At 52.5% G+C, this 24,593-nt stretch overlaps 1 protein-coding gene across 1 annotated transcript in view; it reads left to right on the forward strand.

Moving 5' to 3' along the window:
* Megf6 (multiple EGF like domains 6) overlaps positions 1–24,593 on the forward strand; it is a 99,598-nt gene that overhangs the window by 40,091 nt on the left and 34,914 nt on the right. The window contains exon 4 of the mRNA XM_036177067.1: positions 11,072–11,194. Within this exon, the coding sequence (XP_036032960.1) occupies positions 11,072–11,194 (123 nt within the window). The remainder of the gene's footprint in view (positions 1–11,071; positions 11,195–24,593) is intronic.

The following is a 24,593-nucleotide window of genomic DNA, read 5'->3' on the forward strand; positions in this document are numbered from 1 at the left end:
GTAACTCCAATCCCAAGGTATCCAACATTCTCTCTGGCCTCCATGGGCACTGAGCAAACATGTGTTGTACAGACATGCATGCAACCCAACATCCATACACATACAATAATAACAAAACATTTTAAAAGTAAGGAAAGAATTATGGGTGGTGGTGTAAGGGGACATACAGGACTCTCTACTTTTTGAATTTTTTTATAACCCCAAACTGTTCCAGAAACAAAAACAAAAATGGAATAAAGAGAAAGAAAGAAAGACAAAAGAAAACAGAAAGAAAGCAGGACCATTCAGATACCTCAGCAGGTAAAGGCACTGAAATCCTGAGTTCTATACCTTAGGCCCATGTAGTGGAAGGAGAGAACAGATTCTCATGAGCCATTCTCCGACTTCCCACATGCATGCCATGGTATTCACTTGTGTATGTGTTCATGTACACACACACACACACACACACACACGTGCACACACACAGTCATTGGATCTCCCTGGAACTGTAGCTACAGATGGCTATGAGCTACCCACTGTAGGTGCTGGGAATTGAACTCAGGTCCTCTGAGAGCCCCTCCCCATTTGTAAAGGCCCATTTCTGCTTGTTGCTTAGGGCATTGCCTGATGCTTGTGTTCTCCGAGGATAGACTAGACTGATTTGGTCTCTGCCTGTCTCAATGCTTCACAAAGCTGTTTGGTCTGTGGCTGTGGTCATCACAGATGCTCACGTGTTTATAAGAAAGGGCCACATGCTGAGGTCCAGTAGTGTCACTGCAGTTGAGCAGATGGTGGTCATGGTGGTAGCGTGAGGCTGACTGTCTGCTGCAGAGCCACCCAGGGTGAGGGAGTTCTTAAGTGGTTTCTCGACACCCTGAAGCTCATTTTAAGGACAGACTGAGCATTCCCAACTTGTGCTCACATGCTGTTAAGGTCCAATGCTTTCTATCTGCTGGGTCCCAACTATCACCATTGCACAATGAGATATATTTTTATGAAAGAGTGAGGGGTCCTCTGAGGTATTCTTTTTTTTTTTTTTAAAGATTTATTTATTTATTATGTATACAGCATGTATGAATGCAGGCTAGAAGAGGGAACCAGATCTCATTATAGATGGTTGTAAGCCACCATGTGGTTGCTGGGAATTGAACTCAGGACCTCTGGAAGAACAGCCAGTGCTCTTAACCTCTGAGCCATCTCTCCAGCCCCAGCTCTGAGGTATTCTTGAAGGAATGCCTCCTGCTCAGGTTCAGGTGAAAGGCTGGAAGCTCAGTAAGGTGAAACTAGAGAGCTGGGTTGCTAGCATGAATTCCTGCCCTCCCCACTAGGACTAGAGCAGAGGATCTCATTGGTAGACAGTGGTCCCACTCATCACAACCAGCACTTAGGGAAGGGGCCCAGTCACATGGCAGAAACACTTTTCCCATGCTAAAGGGACCTTTGTAATGCCTTTAGCTACCACACTTGTCTATTTCTGAGAGAGTGGGAATGGGAAGCACATGCATGCTGTGGCATTCACACACACACACACACACACACACACACACACACACACACACACACACGTCATTGGATCTCACTGGAGCTGGTACCCTGTGTGTGGTTGGCGCACCTTCCCTGAGCCGGTTCCTTCCGAACTACTTCTGCCCTGAGGATGCTCCTTCAGAAAAAACTTCCCCGATAATGCTCCTCTAGGCTCTTCCCTTTGGCTGTACTACCCAGGTCCCTTCTCGACATCCCATGATTCTTTGCTTATCCCACCTTGCTCACATGGGGCCAGGCCTCCCAATGCTTGTTCTGGAGGGGTCCTGGTATGGATGACCTCTCACCCTACTCCTACTAGTTTGTGTTAAGGTGGACAGGGTCTGGTGGGAATCAGCCTGGAATGTTCTAGCTTCCCCAGGCTGGTGGGACTCCTGAACAGAGATAACCACCCAGGGAGGTATGCAGGTGATGGAAGCAGGCTTGCTCCAACAGTGACTCTGCTGGGCACTGTTCCCTCCCCTGAGCTGAGAGCCAAGGGCAGGCTCCAGCCCGGAGCAGTAGGCAGGCTGCTAAGCTGGCTTGTTTTTCAGTTTTGAAGGTAATCCACACCTAGTGACTGTATTAGCTTCTCTGTTACCATTCAGACTAGCACAAATGGGAGCTTTGGAAGATTTCCGCCTCATGGTTCTATCGGGTAGATTCCCTCACCAAATTTAATCACCCATCTTCTGTAGGTCTGGAAAAATCACAGCCTGGCCTTGTGTAGCTTCCCAGGGTCTCATCTACATTGGTTTGTGGCTCCTTTCTCCACCCTCAGACTTAGGGTATGACCCCTGCCTCTGACTCTAACCTCATCTCTCTCTCTTGCCCCACTCACAGGGCCCTTTGTGGTCACAGTGAACACCTCCAGGCAACTTCAGCAACTTAGCAACACTTGTTCCAGCAGCCCAACCCCACCTTGATGATGTAGCATCGCATGTTTATAGGCCTTAGGGGTGGGAGGCACACATCTCAGGGGCCAGCACTGCAGCAACTCAACACGGGGAAGTGGAACAAGGAGAGCAATTGTAGCCTCACCTCCAAAGCCCAGAACATGTACATTCTGGGAGCCCTGTACTTAGCTATCTGCCTACCTCGAGTCTGCGGCCTCCTGCCTGCCAGATCCATCATTTGTGAGGCACCCCACTCAAGTACTCCAGTGCAGGATGGAGGCTGGCATGGTCAGATTGGTCCTCAGGCCCTTGCTGAGTGTTTCTTGCTGGACCCACAGGCTGTTCTGGGGCCTAAGGGCAGCACTCCCTGGGCTTCACTGACAGAGCAGACGAGAGGCTAGGGTAGAACTGTGTGGGGTGTGGGGATGTGGGGCTACAAGCTGCTTTACTTTGCAGGAACTTCCCCCACCCCTGTGTGTGCTCCAGCCCTGGGAGAGGTAACAGAATGCTGAGTTCCATCCTATGAAGTCTTGGATATAGCAGTTACTGTCTTGTGTTTCATAAAACCAGAATGGCAGACACTTCCTGCCTCCAGGGAGTTCAGGGAGCTCTTTGGGTCAAGGTTACGGGCCCTACATAGAGCTCTCGGTTACATGGGATGGGCCACTCTGACCCCTTCTCAGCCACAATCAGAAAAGCAGAGCATGGGCTCTTAGCCTGTAGATAAAACCCAGACCTCTGTGTCTGGGTCACCCAGTGACAGGTTGGGCCTGGCCTGTTTCGGAGAGGGGCCCCTGCTGGCTAAGACTTTGGTCTGGTTCTAGGGTTATAGGTCAGTCCTAGAGGGCTAGTGTGCCAACTGCAGACTTGGAGTAGATGGGCCAAACTCTTCCCCAGGTGGGGATAGGGGACACTTACTGGCGTTGGGTTTCTTGTGAGCAGCATGTGTATGTACACAGTTGCTGACAACTATCTTTTTGACAGAGGCACAGGGAGGTCCATCTTGTCCCCTGTCACTCCACCTTGCAGATGCTTCCCTGAGAGTCATGCCCCACAACCTTGCCTGTGACCCCAGGGAGAACTGTGGTACAGGCCACAGCAGGTGTCTATCCTGACAGCCAGTGTACTGAGAAGGTTCTAGTTCACGCTGTGGGGTTCCCAGCATGTTTTTTAAGAGACTCAGCTCCTGGAGCCTACCACAGTTCCCAGGTCCCCCTATAACCAAAGGTGATGACAAGTGTCTTGGTTCTGGCTGTCTTGGGCCTGGACTAGGTAGGACCCTGGGGCTGGGGTGGCTCCTGATTTTGGTCTGTGTAGATTTACTCTAGTGGCCCAGGTAGGTCTTTTTGTTGTACGCTCCCACATCTAAGGTAAGAGAATGAACAACCGCAGAGGTTTGGGGGTCACCACAGTCCTCTTGCAGCCTGGAGGTCAAGCCATCTCAGAACTCTTGCCCATGAGATCCTTGCCCAGCTTCTGAGTACCCACCAAAACACCATCGGGTGTGAAGTACCCAAGGTTCAAGAGGGCACTTGGGCCTGGCATGTGTGGGTGTTTGTGTCCAGGACTATGAGCCCTGCCCAGCTCTGACCTTCATTGGTTACAGGCAGTGTGTCTTGGCTCCTGGGAACCACAGTGGCTGCTTTCTACAGGCCCTAGGAGCAGCTTGGGGACATTCTGAGTGGTGGCTTAGTGGCTACCCGAATGTGTGGGTGATCTCTTTTGAGTGGCCCTGGGTAGATGGATGTCCAGTGCTGGGCCTTGGCTATAGTTCTAAGAAGTGGCCCTTGGTCCCTCCTGCTTTAAAGGAGTAGGTAGGAAAGGCCCAGCAGAGATTGGGGGTTCTGCCTATCCTATCTCTACTCTAGGGAAGTCTGACCAAGCCAAAGGGTATGGACCAGCAGCCTCCAAGCCAGGGAATTAACACCTAATATCACCAGCTGATCTCAGCCCTGGCTTTAGGGTAGAGGTTTGGGAGATATGATCAATTTTACAGTCTTGAGAGGGAGAGATCAGCCATGATTCCCAAGAGTCCTGTGTGCCATTACAAGGGTCCTCTTTGGAGGGATGGAAATTAGGCATGGTAGAGAAGTGATGTGGCCTTGGAGGCAGAGGTTGGGGCAATGTGGGGGGGGTGGGGGGCCGGGCAGGGGGACCAGAGATTCTAGAGGGAGTATATTCCCCTTGCCAATGCCCTAATTTGGCTTAGTGATAGGATATAGGCTCATTGACTGTTAGAGCTGAGAGAACAAAATCATTGTTTATGCTACCTGGTTAGTGGTATTTTTTTAATTGAATTTTATTTATATGAGTGTTTTGCCTGCATGTGTATATGTGCACCGCATGTGTGCTTGGTGCCTGCAGAGGGCAGAAGAGGGTGTTAGATTTCCTGTAACTGGTGTTACAGACCATGTGAGTGCTGAGAACTGAACCTGGGTCCTCTGCAAGAGCAGCCAGTGCTCTTAGCAACTGAGCCACTTCCCGAGTCCTGGTTGGTGGTGCTTTGTGACAATAGTGACGGGAACTACCCCTGTAATTCCAGGATACCCCAGGTGCATCATTACCAACCCTTGGTCCAGTCCAGGCTCTAGGCTGTCTCAGCTCTGCCTGCTGACATTTGCCAGGCACCTGTGAGCTTGCACATACATCCCTTCCTGTCTGGCTGGACTTAACTCACCAGACCCTACCTTACCTCTGCTGTCTTACCTTCCACAGATGGCCACTATGGAGAGCAGCCTCTCGTCACCAGCTGAACAGCACTGCTAACCCCCAGTCACTGTCCTTGTCATTTCCTGTATCCCCAAAGCTGGCATAGATCCCCACTGTCTTCCTAAAAAGATCTGTTTCCCTGTCCCTGAGGCCAGACACCTGCCACAGCATTTGGCATGGTGCACAGGAAGGGAGACATGGCGGCTTCCTAGGGATAGGAGTTGTGGGGTGGGGTGGGGTAATGTGGGTGCTCAGCCCCACCCAAGCAACACCCCTGAGCTTGTTTAGCCTAGAGTGCTGAGCGGGCATGTCGGCCCTGCAGAGCAAGCTCACACAGAGGTTCCCAATTGTCCCACTGCCCCCCGAGGGAAGGAGGGGCCCATCCGGGCTCTGAAGTGGAACATTCCTAGGGAGGCACATTCCTTGGGAGGTAGAAAAGAGGCCCAGCCAATGCATCTTGCCCAAATCAGTCTCCTGGAGTGTTGTTGGCTGAAGGGATGTCCCTGGGATTGTCTCTCAGTCTGGCACAGCAAAGTGAGGGGCTGCCCACCCTCGACCCCCAGGGGAGGTGCCTTCCAGACCTCCCAGGCTCAGGGTTCTTTCTGAAGCCCCTTGTACCTGCAGCCCCTTGCTCTCCTTTGGAGCTCTGGGTGGCTGACTCTAGTCCAGCTGGTTTGCATCAGCTCTTGGCTGAGACTCAGGGAGCAGCCTCAGCCTGTCTGGGTGACACCTGGCTTTAGGAAGATGGGATTCTTGGCCTCATAAATCCTGGCTCCTGACAGGCAGCCTGAGGCTTCAGGTGGGTAGACAGGATCAGGTAGAACTGTCCCCACAGGCCCACGAGTTGAAGCCCGGGCTGTCTCCCCTATACAGTGGGTGTGGGCAGCCCCTTTGGGTGTCCCAGCCCATGTTCTGTATAGCAAGGCCTCCTGGTCTGGAAAGCTCTTCTTCATAGGCCAGTGTGTGTGTGTGTGTGGGGGGGGGTGTAGTGGGGAGGTGCATCCTTTGGCTGAGCCCTCCCCTTTTCTGTTCCTCCTAAAGATTTCTAGAAAGAACATATTGATATACCAAGAGCCCAGTTATGAGGTCATCAGGTCATCCAAAGTGGTCTAGTGAGAGTAGCCAAGGGCAGGCCTAGGTTCTGCAGGAAGGTCTAGGCTATGAGCCTCTTGCTCAAGGTGGGAGAGCTGGTGACCCTAGTCTCAAGGCCCTGGGAGTACAGCAGGAGGCAGGTGGGCCCTTCCCTGTCTTTTGGAAGGGGACTGTGTCCTCTAGCCCAGCATGCCAGCTAAGTGAACCTTGCTGCTAGTCCTTGGGCCAAGCCCGAGCTGTGGGGAGGATGGGCCTTAAGGGAAACACCCCCATGGGTAGGGGGTTGTTGGATATTGCCTTCAACTGTGGGGTACCTGGGGAGCAGAGCTAGGTGGGTGAGGCAAGTTGCCTGCCCATCAAGCCGCTCTCCCAAACTGTGGCTTCTATTTTCTTGGGCATCTCCCAGGTCTTCTTTTTAGGTTGCCCCGCTGTTTCTGGGTGCTATTCTGGACCCTAGTCACATTGCTACACATAGCCCAGCCCCAGATACTTTAATGCTGTCATTCATGTCCTCATAGCCCTCTGGGTCCTTCCTGGTCACTAGTTCTCTCCTCAGAACCTAGAGCTTGGAGAAGACCGCTGCCTCGGGTAGAGGAAGAGACAGATGAAACCAGGATCATAGGCACCATAGTGGTCAGGCTTGGATTCATGTTTCATCTCGCCTGTGGCTAGGGGCAGGGTGCTAAGCAGGCTGAGTCCCCAGTGATAAAGTGGGTGTCAAGGACCGAGCCACCACACTCCTGGTGCAGAGACAGGTTTCTGGGTTGTAACCTGATGGTGATGCCCAGCTTGGAGCCCAGTGCAGAGTGGTGGCATGGTGCCTGCCCTAGCACTTGGCTCTCGGGATGCACATCTAGTGTGGAGTGGGGGAGGGGATAAATCTTTTAAGTGCCAGACATGACTCTGGGCAGGGCTGTCTCCATACAGCTGCTTCTCCTGTGTGTGGGACCACAGTCCCTCCCCTTCTCCCCAGTTTCTGGCCTCTGCCCCCATCCAACTCCCCTGATGGTCTCCTGTACAGGACATTGTGTAAAGCTGCCTGTGGGGTCGGGGGATGTGTGGGGAAGGAGAGGCTGTAGTGTCTTGTCCTTGGTGGGCTGTTTGCTGAAGGACCCTCAGGGCTGGAATGACACACTGAAGCCAGCTTTGACAGGAGAGGAGGGCTGGGCATCCTGGGGACATGCATCCCTGGGAGAGGATTCCAAACTGACTTGCCAGAAGTCCATCTATCAGACAGCTGCTGTTGGGGCCTGAGGGACGTGTAGACGTGGACCAGCTCAGGGCCTGGCTTGTACTGTTCTTAGTGTTTTGCTAGAATTGCTTCTCCAGGGGGAGGGGAGTTCCTCACACATCACACCTCCTGCTGGCCTCCTTATGGCCCCGACACTCCCAGCAACCTCCATCCTAGATGATTAATGAGGGCCAAGGGGGCCAAGCATGCAGTCTGTCCCCTGGAGTCTGCACTGGCCTTGGCTGTTTGTCTGTGCTTCCTAGAACTATGCTTTCTCCTCTGCAGTGGACCCCATGGCATCTCACATTATTAGGGGGCTGTGCCACGATCTTACAGGACTGAATCTGTGGGGTGCCTGCCACGGCCTTGGCTCTGCTCCATGGAGATGCTGTGTGTGACAGTACTGCCAATTTTCATATCCATGTCACACCTGAGGTCCTGGCAGCCAGTCTGAGAACCCCACCAATGTACCCTCCTCTAGCATCTATGTTGATGGATGGCAGGTGAGGATGTGTTAGCCTTCTCAGGTTGAGCATCAAGATGCCAAGGTGTCTTAGTGGCTTGGTACTTATTCATGTGGAGTCACTGTACTGGGGCCTGAGCTGCAGAGGGACCCAGGCCCCACTTTCCCTTTGTGTCCAAATCCCCAAAGCAGTGGGGCACGCCTCGTGTGAAGATCATTTCCTTCTCTGTTTAAATTGAGGAGAACTTTACATTATGAAGATCAACCTTTGGACTCAGGCTTCAGTGGCACCTGGCACACCTCTGGTGCCGTGAGCCATCACCTCTCACTCTACAGTGCTTTTGTCTCCTTGGTGGAGAGCCCCGTCATCAGTGGTGGTTCACAGCACCAGCTTGTCATCTGTTTTCTGTAGTGTGACTTGTCTCATTCCAATAGCATGGCGGCAGTGTGTGGCCCCTGGGACCTTCGCTTCGCACACCCTGGGAACCTGCAGGGGCTGCTCCAACGAGTGACATTGACATGAGGAGCAGAGCATTGCAAAGAGGGATATGGAGTTATTCCCTGAGGGGTCCTCATGAACCATTGCAGGGTCATCCCAGTGGACCATGGGGTTGTCCTAGTGCATTGTGGGGGTGACTTAGTAAGCTGTCATCGGGGGATATCCTTGTGAACTGTAGGGACATCCTAGTGAGCCATGAGTGAACTCAAGGGGGCCAAGCTCCAAGGTGTTTTTCCCCCAAAGGCACATGAGGGTTGCATATATTTATCTTCAAATGACAATCCTTAGCCACCAGAATCAAAACATTAGGGGTGATGCCAGCCAGGACTGCATGGGCAGCTACTTGGTGGGCCTCTGTGCTAGGCTCTAGGTCTGCCTCCAGTGGATTCAGCTGTGAGGGTTCTTGCTTCAGATGTGCATGCATGCCAATGTCACAGCCTCCTGGCTACATTGAGAGGGTTTTATGAAAGCTCCTACCCAAAGCATGGAAATCCTACCTTTGCAAGCCATCACTCCCAGGGACAGGTGATAAATGGGACACATTCACAAGTGCTATGGAGTGCAGGGCAGACCTCAAAGGGGCAATTTACACAAGAGTGATGGGGGATCTCTACTGAACAGTTTACTAAGAACTTGAAATGTAGCACTGGGACCTTCCTTAGCCATCTCCACCTCTGAAATGTCTCCATCACTGCCCAGATGGCCAACAGGCCCTGGTTATGTGCATAGAAGGGTACTCAGCTGGGGAACCTGCCCACTCTGCCCTCCTCTCCTGGTTCCTGGTTGTGACGATTGTTACAGCCTGGGAGGGAGACTAGGGGTGAGTTCTCTGGCTTCTGTCCTGGAGCTCTTGTGTGTGGAATTTATGTGGCATTTGCTCTTTCCCATAGCCGCTGTGGGCCTGGGCTGGAGACAGGAACCCTGAGATGGGTTCCTGAGGTTCATGTATCCAATTGTGGATGACCCCCCAGTGCAGGTGATAAGAGCTGTGGAGACCCAGAACAGGGCTCAGGCTAGCCCAGAACTGAAGGGAGCTACTCAGGGCTGCTCAGCATGGAGCCCCCTAGCAGCTGCTATGGTGACAGGGCAGCAAGTGTCTAACCTGGGTACCAGGCACTGTGACCCTCGTTGTGTGCCAGGCTCAGGGTTTTTCCTGTAGACATGCAGAGCCCCCGAGGCTCTGAGCTGCAGGGGACATTCTTGCTCTGGTGTCCGCTTGGCTAAGGTACGGTCTTGTAAGGTTCCCTAACCTGGACCCAGGGCCCATACAGTGAGAGGACCTTGGTCTGGGGCCCTAACCTGCAGGTCCTCACCGGCCTCCTCTCCAGCTTCCCACACAGTGGTCTGAATGACAGGACAGGCTTAGAAGCTGTATCGTGCCTCGTATCCTGTCCTGCCAGCCTGGCTTTGATGCTGTCTCCTCAGGCCAGCAGATGGGACCGTAGTCACCCCGGCCATGACCTCTGCTGAGACTCTGTGTAACTCCCCAGGAATTCCTAGGAAATTCCCACTGTAGACTTTACAGGGCTGGTGGCTGCATTCCAAGAATCCAGAGGCAGCTGGCCAGTGTCCTTTGGCCACCACTGTTCTCATGGGCCTACGGGTATCTCTGAGGTCCTTAGCTTAGCTTTGTGAGATGGTTCTAGGGACCCTCCTGAAGAGACACTAGGGCCCCTGGGCAAGCTTTGGGCCTGAGAGTGCCTGTACCTGGTTCTGTCTACCGCCTGTGCACAGCTGGGAAGGCTTTGGCTTCCCTTCCAGCAATTGGGAGAATATGGCAGGCTTAGCCATGTGTGCCTATGACATGTTGGGGTATCCCTTGCCCTGAGCCTGCCTCGAAATTACAGGGGAGAGCTCAGCGCTTAGAGATTAGTGGTTGAGGACACAGGAGGAGCCTCCCTGGACTCAACTGGAGGCAGTCTGACCAAGCAGTAGACAGAGGCACTAGATACTGACTAGTCTACACATTTGTGAGCTGTTCTAACACCCCTGAACCTCCTCAGAACCCTGGCCCCTTCAGTCCAGGACTAGCCAGATGGGGGGCCGTTGAAGCACTGTTGCTCTTGTGTAAGACTGGACCCAGGCAGGAGTCCTCCACCCCAGCTGGCTGTCTGCCTACTCAAGTAGCCACCCATGCTCTGTACCCCTGAGAGCTGGTGGAGGAAAGGGAGCCGTGGGCTCAGGACCTGACTCATTGCCTTCCCTAACCTGACACAGCTCCACCTGATCATAAGAGCATAAAGGGGGACCAGAGCTGTCATGGTGGGACTAGGGTGTTGATTCCATTGGCAAGGTCCTGGTAGCTGTGAAGAGGGTTCATGTGGGGTTCTCTAGCTTCAGAACAAAGGGAGGCTGGCTTCTTGGAAAGCCTGATGCTGCACAGGTTATCCACCATGGCACACAGGATGCTCTGGGGCTAACACCATTGGTTGTAGCCACTCTTGAAGGTCAGATCCTCTTCTGATGAGCTGCTCAGATCATGTCTTTTAGACCAATTACACTGGATGCTAGGAGAGCCACTTTCTTGGGTGCCTGGAGGGGGAAGAGGAGATAGCAGCATGGCTCTGGGTCTGTTCATTGGGTCCCTCTTTGGGGCCTGTCTTGTTAGCTAATATCCCCCATCCCTTGGGGACACTGAGTTCCCACGGCCAAATGTTTATCTGCTTTTCTCGCCACAGATGTAGACGAGTGTGCCAGTGCCAATGGGGGCTGTGAAGGCCCATGCTGCAACACTGTGGGCGGTTTTTACTGCCGCTGTCCACCTGGCTACCAGCTGCAGGGGGATGGCAAAACCTGCCAAGGTAGGACCTGTCTGTTGTTCTGCGCTGGGGAGGAGAGGTGGGAGAGTCGGTGGTGGGAGCCAGGGGCAAGCCCAAGCTAGTACTAGATGGTAAAGTCCCAATGGGGGAAGGGCCCACATCCCTGTGGATGCCAGGCGACACCGATAGGAACCTCGCCTGTCAAGGACTGTCAGAGGCCTGGAGCTGGAAGCAACTTGCCAGCTTTGAACCGGCCCCTTTAACTCCGCCCCAACATTGCTGGCAGGCTGTCAGCAAAATCAAGACCAGACAGAAGGCGATTCTGGGGAGACACAGGGAACAGAGAGGGGAGGGAGCAGGAGGATGGAAGAGGCCCTGCTGTCCCCAGCCCCTCATTCTCTGGCTGCCCTGACATGTGAACCCAGGGCTGGTTTGAAGAGCTGACCCTGTTGGAGTGTTTGGGGCCATCTGTGGCCAGCATTCTGGGCCTGGGTCAACAGCCTGTCTGCTCCCTGTATCAGACGGTCACTTTCGTCTCGTGCCCTAGAATGTCCCCAGTGAAGTGTCACACTGTCCCCAGCCATCCAACTACCCATCTGTGAACCATCTGCCCACAAGTGGGGGCCTAGCCTGCTGGACTTGGGGTTGAGAGAAGCACTGAGGCGGGGGTGTCTGCTCTGCATGAGACACTCTGGAAGAATGAATTCCCATGGTCTCCTTTCTAACTTGTTCTTAGGCCAGCAGGAGGTTGGAAGTGGGGAATGTTGCTGTGACCTAGTGTCATGTCCCAGCTGTGGGGCAGCCCTAGGCCTGTACCTCCATGTGTCTAGCCTAAAGGGAAGTAAGTATGGGTTTGGGGATAAAGGTTTAGAGTCTCAGGAGGGCAGTGCAGATCAGGGTTAATGATTGTGTCTGTGTCCCCATGCCTGTGCAGTCAGTCTCTGATGACGCCCGCAGAGCTGAGACCTCTGCTTGCAGGTCCACTTGGGCCCCATCCAGAACTTCTTGCCAGCAGAGATCTGGGGCTTGGGTTGGCATTAGAGAGGGCTTATGATTTGAACTGGTTTAGTAAGTCAATTTGAGGGAGCAGCTTGCCCCCCCCCCCCCGCTCCTGTTCTTGTATCTCTGTGACATGGCTATACGTAAATGCACAAGACCTTCAGTGGGCCAGAGTCCCCCGCTGTGACCTATAGATGTGTCCTAGGGAGATTGGCTGGTCCCCATCAGTCACAGAGCCTGGATAGATTCCTTCATCACCATAAGCTGAGGTGTCTCCCTCTGAAGAAGGGAGTGATTGCTAAGCTGGTTTAAGGAGCAAACTGAAAGACTTGGTACAGACCTGGCCCTGGACAGCTTGCTGTGAGCCGGTTCACCTAATCAAGTATTGGTTATACCCTCCCCACGTGCCACCTGTCCCACAGCCCCCTTTCTAGATGAAATCAGACTCCCTAACTCAGCCAGGCATTGGTGGCAACGCCTTTCATCCCAGCACTCAGGAGGCAGAGGCAGGCGGATCTCTGTGAGTTCGAGACCAGCCTGGTCTACACTGTGAGTTCCAGGACAGGCACCAAAACTACACAGAGAAACCCTGTCTCAAAAAAACAAAACAAGGGTTGGGGATTTAGCTCAGTGGTAGAGTGCTTGCCTAGCAAGCATAAGGCCCTGGGTTCGGTCCTCAGCTCCGGGGGTGGGTGGGGACAAAACAGACTCCCTAGCCCCATGGCTTCCTAGATGGGGCTGGCCTGAGGTGGCTGTCCACTGTCCCCAGAGCCTCGCCTTACCTGATTGGGAGTCTGGCAATCCCCACTCTTCAGTGCCACACAGAAAGCCAGGTCAAGGGCTCTGCTGAGCAATGAAGATTCCCAGCATTACTCTGGTCTGACTGACTCCTGGAGTGTATGGAGTATGGTAGTTATCTGTAGGGCTGACCAGTGCCTGGCCTGACCTAGCAGTCACTCCTGCTGATGTCTATACCTATCTGGCAGCTCTTACACAGGGTAGATACTCAGAGCCCACTGTCTCTAGGGCCAGGCCATGATGTGAGCCTGCAGGGAAGGCCTATCATAGCCACGAAGACACCCCGCAAGTCCTTCACATGGATATTGGATTGTGGGTCAAAGAACTCAGTGTCAGGAAGAAATGGTGCTTGGAGTAGGTGGGTGCTTCTTGCCACATAGGGTTCTCTCTGTCTAGCGTACCTGCTCCAAATTTTGGTCAATTGCTTTGGGGTGTGGTGATGCAGTGAGTCAAACAGACCTTGGCTCTGCTGACCCCATATTTCTTATAGCTTAGGAGAGTGGGTTGGAAGCTCTACAATGGAATTCCAAGCAGGCATGGGAAAGGATGACTCCTAAAGACCTACAGAGCCCCAGAGAAAGGATTGCTACCTTCTCAGCCCATTTACATCTATCCTGTCTGGGAGAGGGATGCTCTTGGGTGTGTATTAGGGGGTGCTTCCCATCATCTTCCTCCCAGAAGCTGGAGTTTGTAGTGTGTGCCCTGGAGCTGGTGTGCTGTGTTGATGGCCATACAAGTAGGACATGATGTTTGGGAGCTGGGCACAGTGCCAGCAAGCCAACCAGGCCAGCCTCCACTTATGTATGAGGTAGAAAGAGGGCAGAAGAAGGTGACGACCCAAGGCCAAAGTTGGCATCCATGAGTGCTGCTGAACTTGGGCCTTGCTTGTGCTAGACAAGTCCTCTACCACTAAGCTGTACCCTCAGCCCTCTTTGAGACATGGTCTGACTAAATTCCCTGGGCTCTCCTGGATCTCACTCTGTGGCCCAGGCAGGCCTAGAACTTGAGATCTTCCTGCCTCAGCCTCCTGAGTATCTGGGAATGCAGGACTATGGCTCCAAGCTTGCTTCTGTTCCTTTCTGAGACATTGGAGTCTCTAAGGGTAGACCAGGTCCTTGCCTCTGGCAGAGGTGGGTAGAGGCAGGGACATGACCAGATGACCGAGTCTTAGGCAGAGGATGGATTGGCCTCAGACCTTGCATTCCAGCAGCACCGGCCTTCTCTCTCCTTCCTGCCTCTTCCCTGGTCTCCCCTCCTGTGGGGTTCATGCCCCAGCGCTGCGAGCTTGGGATGATTGGAGTTATAAGTCACCTCATGGCCAAGGGGCCTCTGCTGAGAGCCAGGAGCCTGCTGTGTTTTCTGTGTTCTCTGCCAGCCCAGCCTCCTCTGGCAAATAAATGAGGCAGCATAGCTTGTGACTGCGTGTGTGAGCACAGGCTGTAGGAAATGAAGACATCCCAGGAGGGAAGGATGGCCTTGCTTGCTCACGTGGGGAGGTGTGTGCAGAGTTGATGGTGGGGTGAGCCCAGAAACCGCTGTGAGTGATGAATAGTCACTGTAAAACTGAGTACTGGCATGGGAGTCTTGGCCCCGGCCCTGAGACCTGGTTCAGGCTGGGTGTACATCATGTTTTGGGACAGGGCCGAGTCCATTCAGCTGGACTGGGTGGCCAGATCGACACTAGCCTATTGGTGAAATTATTAAGGCCACCCCACGTAGTTAAAGGGGAGGTTTATTTTGTGGTGTAACTTACAAATGAAGGGATAGGTTGTAGGGTCTGGCAAAGATATGGCGCAGTCCGGCAGTGTTCTCTGGAGAACTCTGCTCAGTCTACCTCCTGCGTCCAGCATCCCAGAACCAAGCGAGAGAGCCCTCCTCTCTATCTTGGGTCTTCCGATTCCTCCTCCACCCTGCCTTGTGGGCGTGACCATTACCAAAGCCTCAATGGGGGTTGGAACTTCCAGGCCAATGCTGGAATGGCTATTCACTACACTAGTCACTGCTTCTGCCATGCTGGATGGGATCTGGTCTCTGCTCTGGACTAGTCCTGAATAGGTAGGCCCAAACCCATATGTGATAGACCTATCAGGCTCTTTGGTGATACTCATTTTATTTGTTATTTATTTAGTGTGTGTATTCACATTTGCATGTCTCTGTGTGTGTGTGTGCACACACGTGTGCTTGTGTGAGCCCCAGAAGTCTCTAGGTCTCCCCCTTTCCAGATCTGGCACTACAAGTGCATGGCACCACACCTGGCCTTCATGCTAAGGCGGCAAATACTGGCTGAACCATCTTTCTCATCCTTAACAAAGCTCCTTTCTGTACACTCCAAGGCCCTGAACTCATCTCCACTTCCACTAAGTCTGTGGCAAAGTCATTCTAGGACTCTCCTTTGGTGTCATGAGGGTGGAGCCTAGACTTAGGCCCCCACTAATGTGTGTGTCTGAGCAGTAAAACAGGACAAATAGGACTCTCAGCTCTTACGTCATTAGAGGATTGAGAGGAAGTGCTTAGAGGCTGAGGCTGGCATCGTTCTAGCAGACTGCCAGTCCCTAGGCCAGCTCTAGAGGCAGATCATGGATGGAGATGTTCTGTTGCTTATGGAGGACCAGCCTGTGTCCTGGGCCAGCACCTTCCTCTGCTTTCACCTTCCCTGGGTCCTGATGGCGGCAGGTCCTACATCATGCCTGGAGCTCCAAGTTCAGGCGAGCTCCAAGGCCATAACTCCCCTTACCTTGTTCCTGCTTTGGCTGCCCTCTGGCTTAGAGTTCATTTCTTAAACATTCTCATCAGTAAGATGGGTCCAGTCCTTACATTACGCTGAATGAATGGCCTGGAGGCTCTTGTAATATTGAACCAATGAGAATTATTCTGCCTTATTCTGAGAAGTTAGTGCTGTCAGGCGGGTGGTCAGGGCTTCTCATGGGAGGGGGAGGCTTGGGAGCCCTACCCGAGTCAGGTCTACAGGGCTGCCCTCCTATGCAGGGTGCGGCTTTGCAAGAGATGCCCCAGCTGAACCCACTCCTGCCAGGAGATGAAGGAGACTGGGAAAGAGGATGGCCACTGGTGCTGGGGGAGGCTTGATGTGCTGACCCAGGCCCTTCTCTTCCCCTCAGCTGTAGGGGTTGAAGAATAGTGCTGGGATCACCATGGAATGTTCATGAGAAGCCCGTGGGCTCCAGCTCTTCATGGACACTGCATCATTGTCCCCAAGGAGGCTCCCCAAGCTAGGGTTCCCAAGAAGCCCATCTCACCCGCTCTCAGCTGTCACAGTGACTCCAGTTCCATTTCTGTCACACCCACTAATGTTGCCTGAGAGCTCCGCCAGGTCCTCTCTGTCCCTAGGGAGAAGAAGGAACGTGGGAAGCGAATTGCAGTTCTGATTGGGAAAGGCTGACAGCGGCTGACCCAGGCCAGCTGTACTGGTCCACAGGGAAGGCCAGCGGTGCTACTTTAGACCCCTATTCTTGTGCCTGACACCTGGGGTGGCTGTATGTCTGCATCTCCTTTGCTATGGAGCCTTCTCTGACCTCCTTGTTGTGCAGTGTCTGGATCCTGGGAAGCAGCATTCCTATGGAGTCTCCCCAAAGTCTTTAGTGCCTGTGGATTTTGTACTCCTTAGGGTAGCCTGGCCTCAGTGGACAGGAAGAGCAGTGGCTGAAACACCCCACTATGCTCTTGGCACTCACAGGTACCACGTGGGTTGGTGCTGGGTCACTGCTGACCCAGACCCTCTCTTTCCCTCAGCTATAGGGATTTAAAGGTAGAGTTGGGATTGTTATAGAATGTTCCTGAGAAGTTCTAGTCCTTTGTGGACACTATGTCATTGTCCCCAAGGAGAAATCTCTACAAAGAGGCAGATGAAACATGAATCTTAAAAGATCTTTTTAATAAAAAACAAATCTAGAGCCAGGTATTGGGGTGAACGCTGAAAGATCAGGGAAGCAGAACAAGCCACAGCTAACCTCACCTTGCCAACTTCTCAGCCAATCCTGTTTCCTCAAACTGGAAGCCTCTGAGTCCTCATCCCAATGGATCGCAGCTGAACTGCTGCTAAAAGCCTAAAAGCTTAAAAAATCCTCTAGTTCCTCGTCCTCAAGCCTTATACCTTTCTGCTTCCTGCCATCACTTCCTGGAATTAAAGGTGTGTGTCTTTCCCAAGCAAGATATGAGATCTCAAGTGCTTCGATTAAAGGCGTATGTCACTATGCCTGTTTCCAGAGTGGCCTTGAACTAACAGAGATGGATCTCTGCCTCTGGAATGCTAAGATTAAAGGCATGTGCTACCACTGCCTAACCTCTATCTTTACTATAGTGGCTTTCTGTTCTCTGACCCTCAGATAAGTTTATTGGGGTGTACAATATATCAACCACAGGCAGATATGCAGGAAAGGCCTCACACCCTGTTAAAGCACTGATCTAGAAGACAGAGGGGCAGTAGTGGCTGCAGACTCCCAAGCAGGGATGATGAGCCCAGAACTGGTTGGTGAAGTTCAGAGCAGCCTGAGGAGACCCATAGGGTCCTGTGCTCAGCTGCTTGCCTGGCTCCTGCTCCCTCTGGAACCCTCTCCATTTTCCCAGTGCCTTTGGGACATGGGAGAGGTATGTTGTGTTCAATCCCTGTTTTTCTGGTCAACAATACCCAGCACATAGCTGGCATTTGTGTCTACCCATGTCCTCTGTGAACTTGGGTATACAGTTTAATCTGCAGCATAGCAGCATGAAGGGAACCTGTCGCTCCATCCATCCTCCAAGGAAGACCCAAGTGTGATCTGTGAGGAAAAGGCCTCCCCAGATCCAGTTCTGCTAGCTTCTATCCTGGCTCACTGTGGAATTCTCTGTTCAGTCAGTTCCTGCTGTTGATCATTCACCGAATGAGGCACTTAGTTATAACAGCAAGAGTGGCTTGCTCCACGGACAGAGTTTGAGGCTGGGGAATGTGGCCACACACCTGTGGGCCCTAGAGTTGGCATGAACTGGGCCCTCTGGCCACAGAGTCATAGCCTTCTTTTTGCCAGGGCCAGAACTGAGGCTTTCCCAGTCCAGTGTCCTCTGGATATGGCAAGGAAATACAACTACAAATGCAATCCTCCCAGGCCAGTGGCAGGATTTCCAGAAACATCCATGGCCAAGGCCTTCCTCCATCAGAGGTGCTGAGAGTTGAAAGCTCTCATTTCCCATTGCTGGCTCACGCTTATTCCTCTAGTGAGCAAACTGGCAGGTAGACTCTTGGTTGAAGCCAAGGCAGGAAAGTAATAGCCTTCAAGGTCAATGCATTGCCAGCTCAATGACAACAGTACAGAGGTTTGTCCCAACTTCCCAAAGTCAAGAGCACTGGGGCAGTTCTCCAGAGGACACCCCAGGATAGGCAGGTCTAGACTCTGGTCTAGCACCCTTCTTGGCAGAAGTACCATGGGCTCAGGTACTTCTGTAGACCTGCAGAGAAGAGATAGGCATAAGAGTCATGAAGGCCTAGGTTTGAGTCTCTGAGTGCTGACCTAAGACAGCATGACTCAGGGTCCCTCAATCTATGAAACTGCCTTAAAAAAATTTAAGCTGGGCAGTGGTGGTGCACACCTTTAATCCCAGCACTTGGGAGGCAGAGCCAGGTGAATGGATCTCTGTGAGTTCGAGGCCAGCCTGTCTACAGAGTGAGATCCAGGACAGGCACCAAAACTACACAGAGAAACCCTGTCTTGAAAAACAAAACAAAATAAATTAAAAGAAGCCGCATTCTCAAACAGCATAAGGAAAGGAAACATACAGCAGAATGGTGGGCCCCAAAGTGTTCTAGGAATCCTGGCTGGCATCCCAGGGGAGGATAAGTAGTCTTTGGGTTGAGAAAAGAACCATCAGATGATGCAGACAAGATCTTGCCCTGGTTCTGGAAGCTTTTGCACTGGACTAGGGGTCTTCTGGGGTGGGGAAAGGGGAGCTCCAGGCATCCCTTCTCTTGTGTCCTCCTGGTACCTCAGCTGGCCCTCCTGGATTTGCTCCCTAGTGGTCTAGGTCTCCTCCTGAGTAGAACTGTGATTGGTAGCCCTGTCGTCTGTCTCTATTCCTCTGTTGGGCCACTCTCTGCTTGTCCCATGGCCTCTGGCCTCTTAGCTTGTCCCTGTGCAGCCAGGTCTTCCAGCTGCTGTTTCTCTCAGTGCATTTGGTTGGAATGATGGCTGCACCCGCTACACAGGGCCTTGTGGGATACTTTCCCTGCCTCACTCTGTCTCTTTCCCACCCATCAGGCAGTTCTGGGTCTCACACAACCATAAGGAGAGAGAACCAACAACAGACAGCCACAGAGAAACAGATCACACACACTGTGCACACATTCTCTGAGGTCACTGAATGGCTCTAGGTCTGGCCCTTGTAGTGACTCACTGGCATTATTCTGGCATGGGGGTCTCAGATGCTTTGGGTGGGTCCAGTATCCCTGGGATGTACAGCCTCTTCTAAAGGCCATGAGTCAAACTGCTTTCCCAGGAGTCCCTCCATCTGCAAGGATAGGGGCCTCTCTTATTTCCACCTGGCCCTGCCAGGAATGGCTGCAGGCAGGAAAGGCAGCTGGATCCATTCTTCTTCCTCGGCTTCGATGAGGAGCAGAGACCGGTAATGGGTTTACCAGAAGGCTCACTCAGAATGATTCCAAGAGGCACAGCCAGACTCTATGTGCTCTGAGGCCAGGCCGGGGGCCCTGGTACACTCTGCTCCTGAAATAACCTCCACACAGCACAGTAGGAGAGGGGTTGAGAGGAATGCTGTGGAGTCTGGACTCTGTAGGGAAGTGAGCTGAACTATATTTGGCTGCAGATTGCAGATTCCTCCAAAGGTGAAGGGTCAGAAACAGCCAGCAGGTGCATGTGCTATCTGGGAGGAGGTTCAAGGCTGAGTTCCTGTTTCCCATGCAGGCTCCAGCCCTATTCTGATTTCATATCTGTTGCTCTGATAAAATACCCTGATAAAAAGCAGATTATCCCAGCACTCCTGAGGCAGAGGCAGATGGATCTCTGTGAGTTTGAGGTCAGCCTGGTCTACAGGGCGAGTTTCAGGGCAGCCAGAGCTGTTACACAGAGAAAAAGGAGACTAGGGGAGAAAGGGCTTATTTTAGCCCACAGTTCTAGGTTACAGTCCTAGTGGCAGAGCTTTAGATCACTGGTTCCAACACAACCACAGTCAAGAGCAGAGAGAAGTGATAAATGCATGCTTGTGCTCACCGCTCTCCACTCACATGGTTCAGGCCCCACTGCATAGGAAACGGTGCCTCCCACACCAGGCTGAGTCTTACTTCTTTGATTGACTCAGTGAAGGCAGTCTTCCATATGTCCCCATAGGCCAGTTTCCACAGACACTCCTTCATTGAGACTATTCCTAGTGATTCTGGGTTGTGTCATGTTGACAAAGGTAACCACCCCCAGCCTCTTTCTGGCCCTTCTCCCCTCTTTTAGGCCCATCTCCTGTAGCTGGAGATGCAGTTGGAGACTGGAGACTGGCCCTGTCCTGCTGACAGCCCACCCTGTTCTGTCTGCATGTGCTGTCTGCCCCTTTGCTGGGCCTGGAAGACGTTCCCTTCAGCTCTCTTAAGGTCCACCTGGGAGCATGCCTAGACTGGCCCAGCACAGTGGGCATGTGAAGATGCTAATGGACATCATTGCTTATTCAGCAACATACCTCACCCCACCACAGGGTAGTTTAGGACCTCAGATTTAGATCTTAGGGTTGGCTGTAAAGGTCTTTGCTTCCTCTTTTCCTTATGTCCTCACTGTCTACTGTGGAGTTGGTTATTGCTTGATCCTTCACCAGGTCCACATAGTAGTTCCACCCAGGGCTGGCTCTGTGGGATATTGCCAGGTGGGAATGTGGACAAGGTGGGGAGGTAGCCTCCACTCTGAGCTCCTAGGAACCTGGAAAAGGTGTTAAGTAGGCCCCAGACCCTCAGACGTTATGCTTCTGTGTAGCTATACCTCATCCAGTGCCACTCTGTGCTCAGCCTGGGTACTGCTCATTCCTTTGGGGTTCAGTAACATACGTAGGAGTTTGATATCCAAGTTGGACCAGGGTAAAGGATTCATGGAGAGGACAGTGAAGGATGATGCTAGGGGACAGATCCACAGAGCAGGAGCCAGTGGGGTCCCATTCTACTTTCTTGGCTCTTGGTGGTCCTGGGAGATGTCAGTTCTGCCCCATTGCCTAGAGTCAGGGGGCCTCCTAGCTCTGAAGGAAGTTATGGTGTTTGGGGAGAGTCGTTGTGGTATTTGGGGGGAATCAAGACAGAGGAGAGTAGTGCCTGCTTGCTTGGGGAGGGAGCTAGGCTGGCTGGAGGTGGGAGTGGCCCCTGCTGCTGACACAGACATTCCACAGGCAGAGCCACAGCGGGTATGTATTGGGAAGGCATTTCCCAAACAGCATCCAGAACCCAAAGTCCTGTGTCTGGATATGTTTAGTGACACCAAGGGGAGATGATGGAGACAGTAGGGTGGTTTTGTAAGTCCCTGGGCTGCCACTTGGACCAGGCTAGACAGGTGTGGGATGTGGGAATGAATGGCCCACTTGGGCTAGGGTAAGAGCTGGAGTCGGAAGAAGATGGAGTATGAGTGAGAGACCACCAGTGGTCCAGATTGTGGGGGCAGAGGTCAGCAGGCATGTGGATGTTGCTACTGGTTGATGGGGTCAGTGCTGGAGTCCTTTGACTTGTTTCAGGCCAGTCGGGCTGCCTGCCTCCCATGACATCTTTTGGACTGATAGGGAAGGACAGGTCCTTCAGGTACCAGCTCTGGACACTGTCACTGACTTAATGTTTAGCCTTGGGGTTTTGGCATTATTAGAGGGCCCCCTGGGGAGTGGTCAGACAGCCTGACCTCCCTACTCATGTCTACCCTTCCTCCACAGCAGGGAGGTGCTGCCACTGTCACTCCTTACTGTAGAGGGGGAAACTGAGGCATAGACAGGTGTCATGGCTGGGGACTGGGCATGGGAAAGACAAGTAGGCATGGTGCTGTAGCTGCAGGTGAGAGCTCACACACATCTAGATCTATAAACAGGAAATCAAGAAAGCTAACTTGAAGTGGCAAAATCTTTTAAAACCCCTTAATCCACCTTCAGTGATACACAGCTTCTAGGAGGGCTCTACCGCCCGATCCTCTCTAAACAACCAGCTTCCAGGAAGGCTACACCACCTGATCCTCTCCCAATGGCCACTACCTGGGGACCAAATATTCAAGGAAAGGGTTTATTCCAGCTTACAACTCTCAGGACATACTTGATGACTGAAGTCTGGGCAGGTGCTCAAAGCAGAAACCTGGAGGCAGGAGCTGAAGAAGAGGCCACGGAGGAGCATTGCTGTGGTGTGGCATACTTTTCCTGGGGAGATATAGCACACACACAATGTCTTTTTAACCCTGGAGCCCACAACAGACTAATAAAGTACAGTTATTCTCAGAGTCCAACTTGGGAAACCCATGAGTTTTATTGGGGTTACTTACAGAAATATGGGTGAGGGGCTCCTTAAAGCGGCAGAAATGACTCAAAGACAGCTGCATCACCAAAGCCCACCCCAGCAAGGGTGACAGCTCACAAAGCTGGGAACCTGAGCACACTGCACAGCCTGCAGGCAGCTCAGCAGGTTGGAGAGTGTCCTTTCCAAGTACCTCAGTTGGCCTAAGCCTCTGCCATGCAGCTCAGCTGGCTTCTGCTTTCAAGCTTCTTGGCTGCTCTGCTTCTTCTAGGTGGCTTGTCTTGTCTGAGAATGGCTATTGGCAATCTTGTTTACTCTTGGGAAGGAGGGGCCTAGTGAATCTGATTAGTTTCAGGAACTTCCTGCAGCTATTTAGAGTTGTTACTTTCTATCTTAAGGAATTTCCCTATCGGATAGAATGTTTCAATCTTGAAGAAACTGCTACACAACAGTTGCTGGCTGGCTTGCTGTGTTTGCTTTTTTGTATTACCCAGGACCACCTGGCCAGGAGTAGCACCATCTATGGTGGGCTGAGCTTTCCCACATAAATCTTTAATCAAGAAAATGCTTTTCAGGCTTGTCTACAGGCCAATCTGATGGAGGCATTTTCTCAGTTGAGGCTCACCTTCCCAGATAACTGTAGCTTGTTTCAAATTCATACACACACACACACACACACACACACACACACACACACCCCAATAAAAACAACCAACCCTCCCTCCCCAACACAAAAACCAAAACAGGACAAGTGAGTAGGTCTCCTACTTCTAGGGCCTTGAGTTTGGGAGGTGTTAGAGTGTGTTTTGCCTAAACAGTGTTAGTATTACTTTGCCACTTGACCCCGCCTGTGGCCCAAAGGAATGCCAGCTCAGAGGCCCAGAGGAAGCCCTGACTCATCTCTCACTGATGAAGTGATTTGAGTTGGAGTGTCTTTTCCTGCCTCTCTATGAGAGATGATTACTGTCTCTACTACCTCATTCCATGCTGGTTTGACTCAGCCAGCCCCCAACCAACCTTCCAGTAGCCAGTGACTATAGAAGTTGGGACCCTGGAGCCTCCGTGGGCAGATGGGGTATGTGTTAAACAGTAGCTAGCAGTACTACTCTATGAGAATTGCCTGCTCTCCAAGCCCTGCCCACAGCATGCTTGCTGGGGAGGTTTCTGAAAGCACCCTAAGGCAAGGGCTTGGTGTCTCTGAGATGTGCCACTAGGGAAGGCAGGAGAGGGGGGCTTACCTGGCAGACCAGCAGATCCCAGACAGGCATGTCTGCACTGTCATGCCCCAGCAGGTAGGTGATAGGACAGGCTGGGCCCTGGATTCCAGACAGGACAGAACAGGTGGGACACTGTGGGCTTGCAAGGCTTCTTCCCCCAGTCTCCAGATTACTAGGCAAGGCCACTGGCCAGCAGGGCTTTTCTCTGCCATAGATGGTCAGTGGGTCAGACTATGGGTCATAGACCTCTCCAGCCTATAGTCTGGTGTCCCAGGGAGCATGGACCCTCTTTGTTCCTGGCAGTTGTGGCTAATATAACCTTGTGCTCATTGTCTATCTGGAGTGTTCAGAGAGAGACACTTGTTGGTCACTTACAGGAAAACAGATTATGTTGTTAGGATGTTACGGCTGCCTCCTTTGTGGGTTGCTGTCTGGAGCTTCCTGGAAGTGGCTATGAACAGTTCTGTCCTCCCACTCTGGTTCAAGGACTCAGCCTAAATCTAGAGGACCTTCTCAACAGGGATCCCCTGATCACTAAGTGCCTCATCTTGTCAAGTGTCCCAGCTTGCTGGGCACAGCTCTTTTTTCCATCTTCATTCAGATCCTGGGAAGGAGGGGAGTCTGCAAATGAGTATCAGAAAAGGTGCAGGCTTAGGAAGGAATCCCCCACCCAAGCTGGTATCCCAGACCTGGCTCTCCATGCAAGATAGGCTACAGAGTAGCTGGTTAAGGGCCTGGATGTGTGTCTCCTGCAGACCCATGCCCATGCATGGGGCTGTCCCTCTTAGCTTGTCTACTCCGCTCTCTAGTGTTGTTCTCATGCTGAGGGGTGTGGGGACTCTTCCAGGCTCTTTTCCTGGAGCCCAGTGAAGGATGGAATAGATTGGGACACAGGATCTAGGGAGTGAAGTGGTGGTGGCATCCCCGTGCCTAGGATTCCAGCTTTGCACTGTGGCCTTCCACTGCCCCGCCTCCCCCG

Source organism: Onychomys torridus, chromosome 2, assembly GCF_903995425.1.
Source record: "Onychomys torridus chromosome 2, mOncTor1.1, whole genome shotgun sequence".
Taxonomy (NCBI): Eukaryota; Metazoa; Chordata; class Mammalia; order Rodentia; family Cricetidae; genus Onychomys; species Onychomys torridus.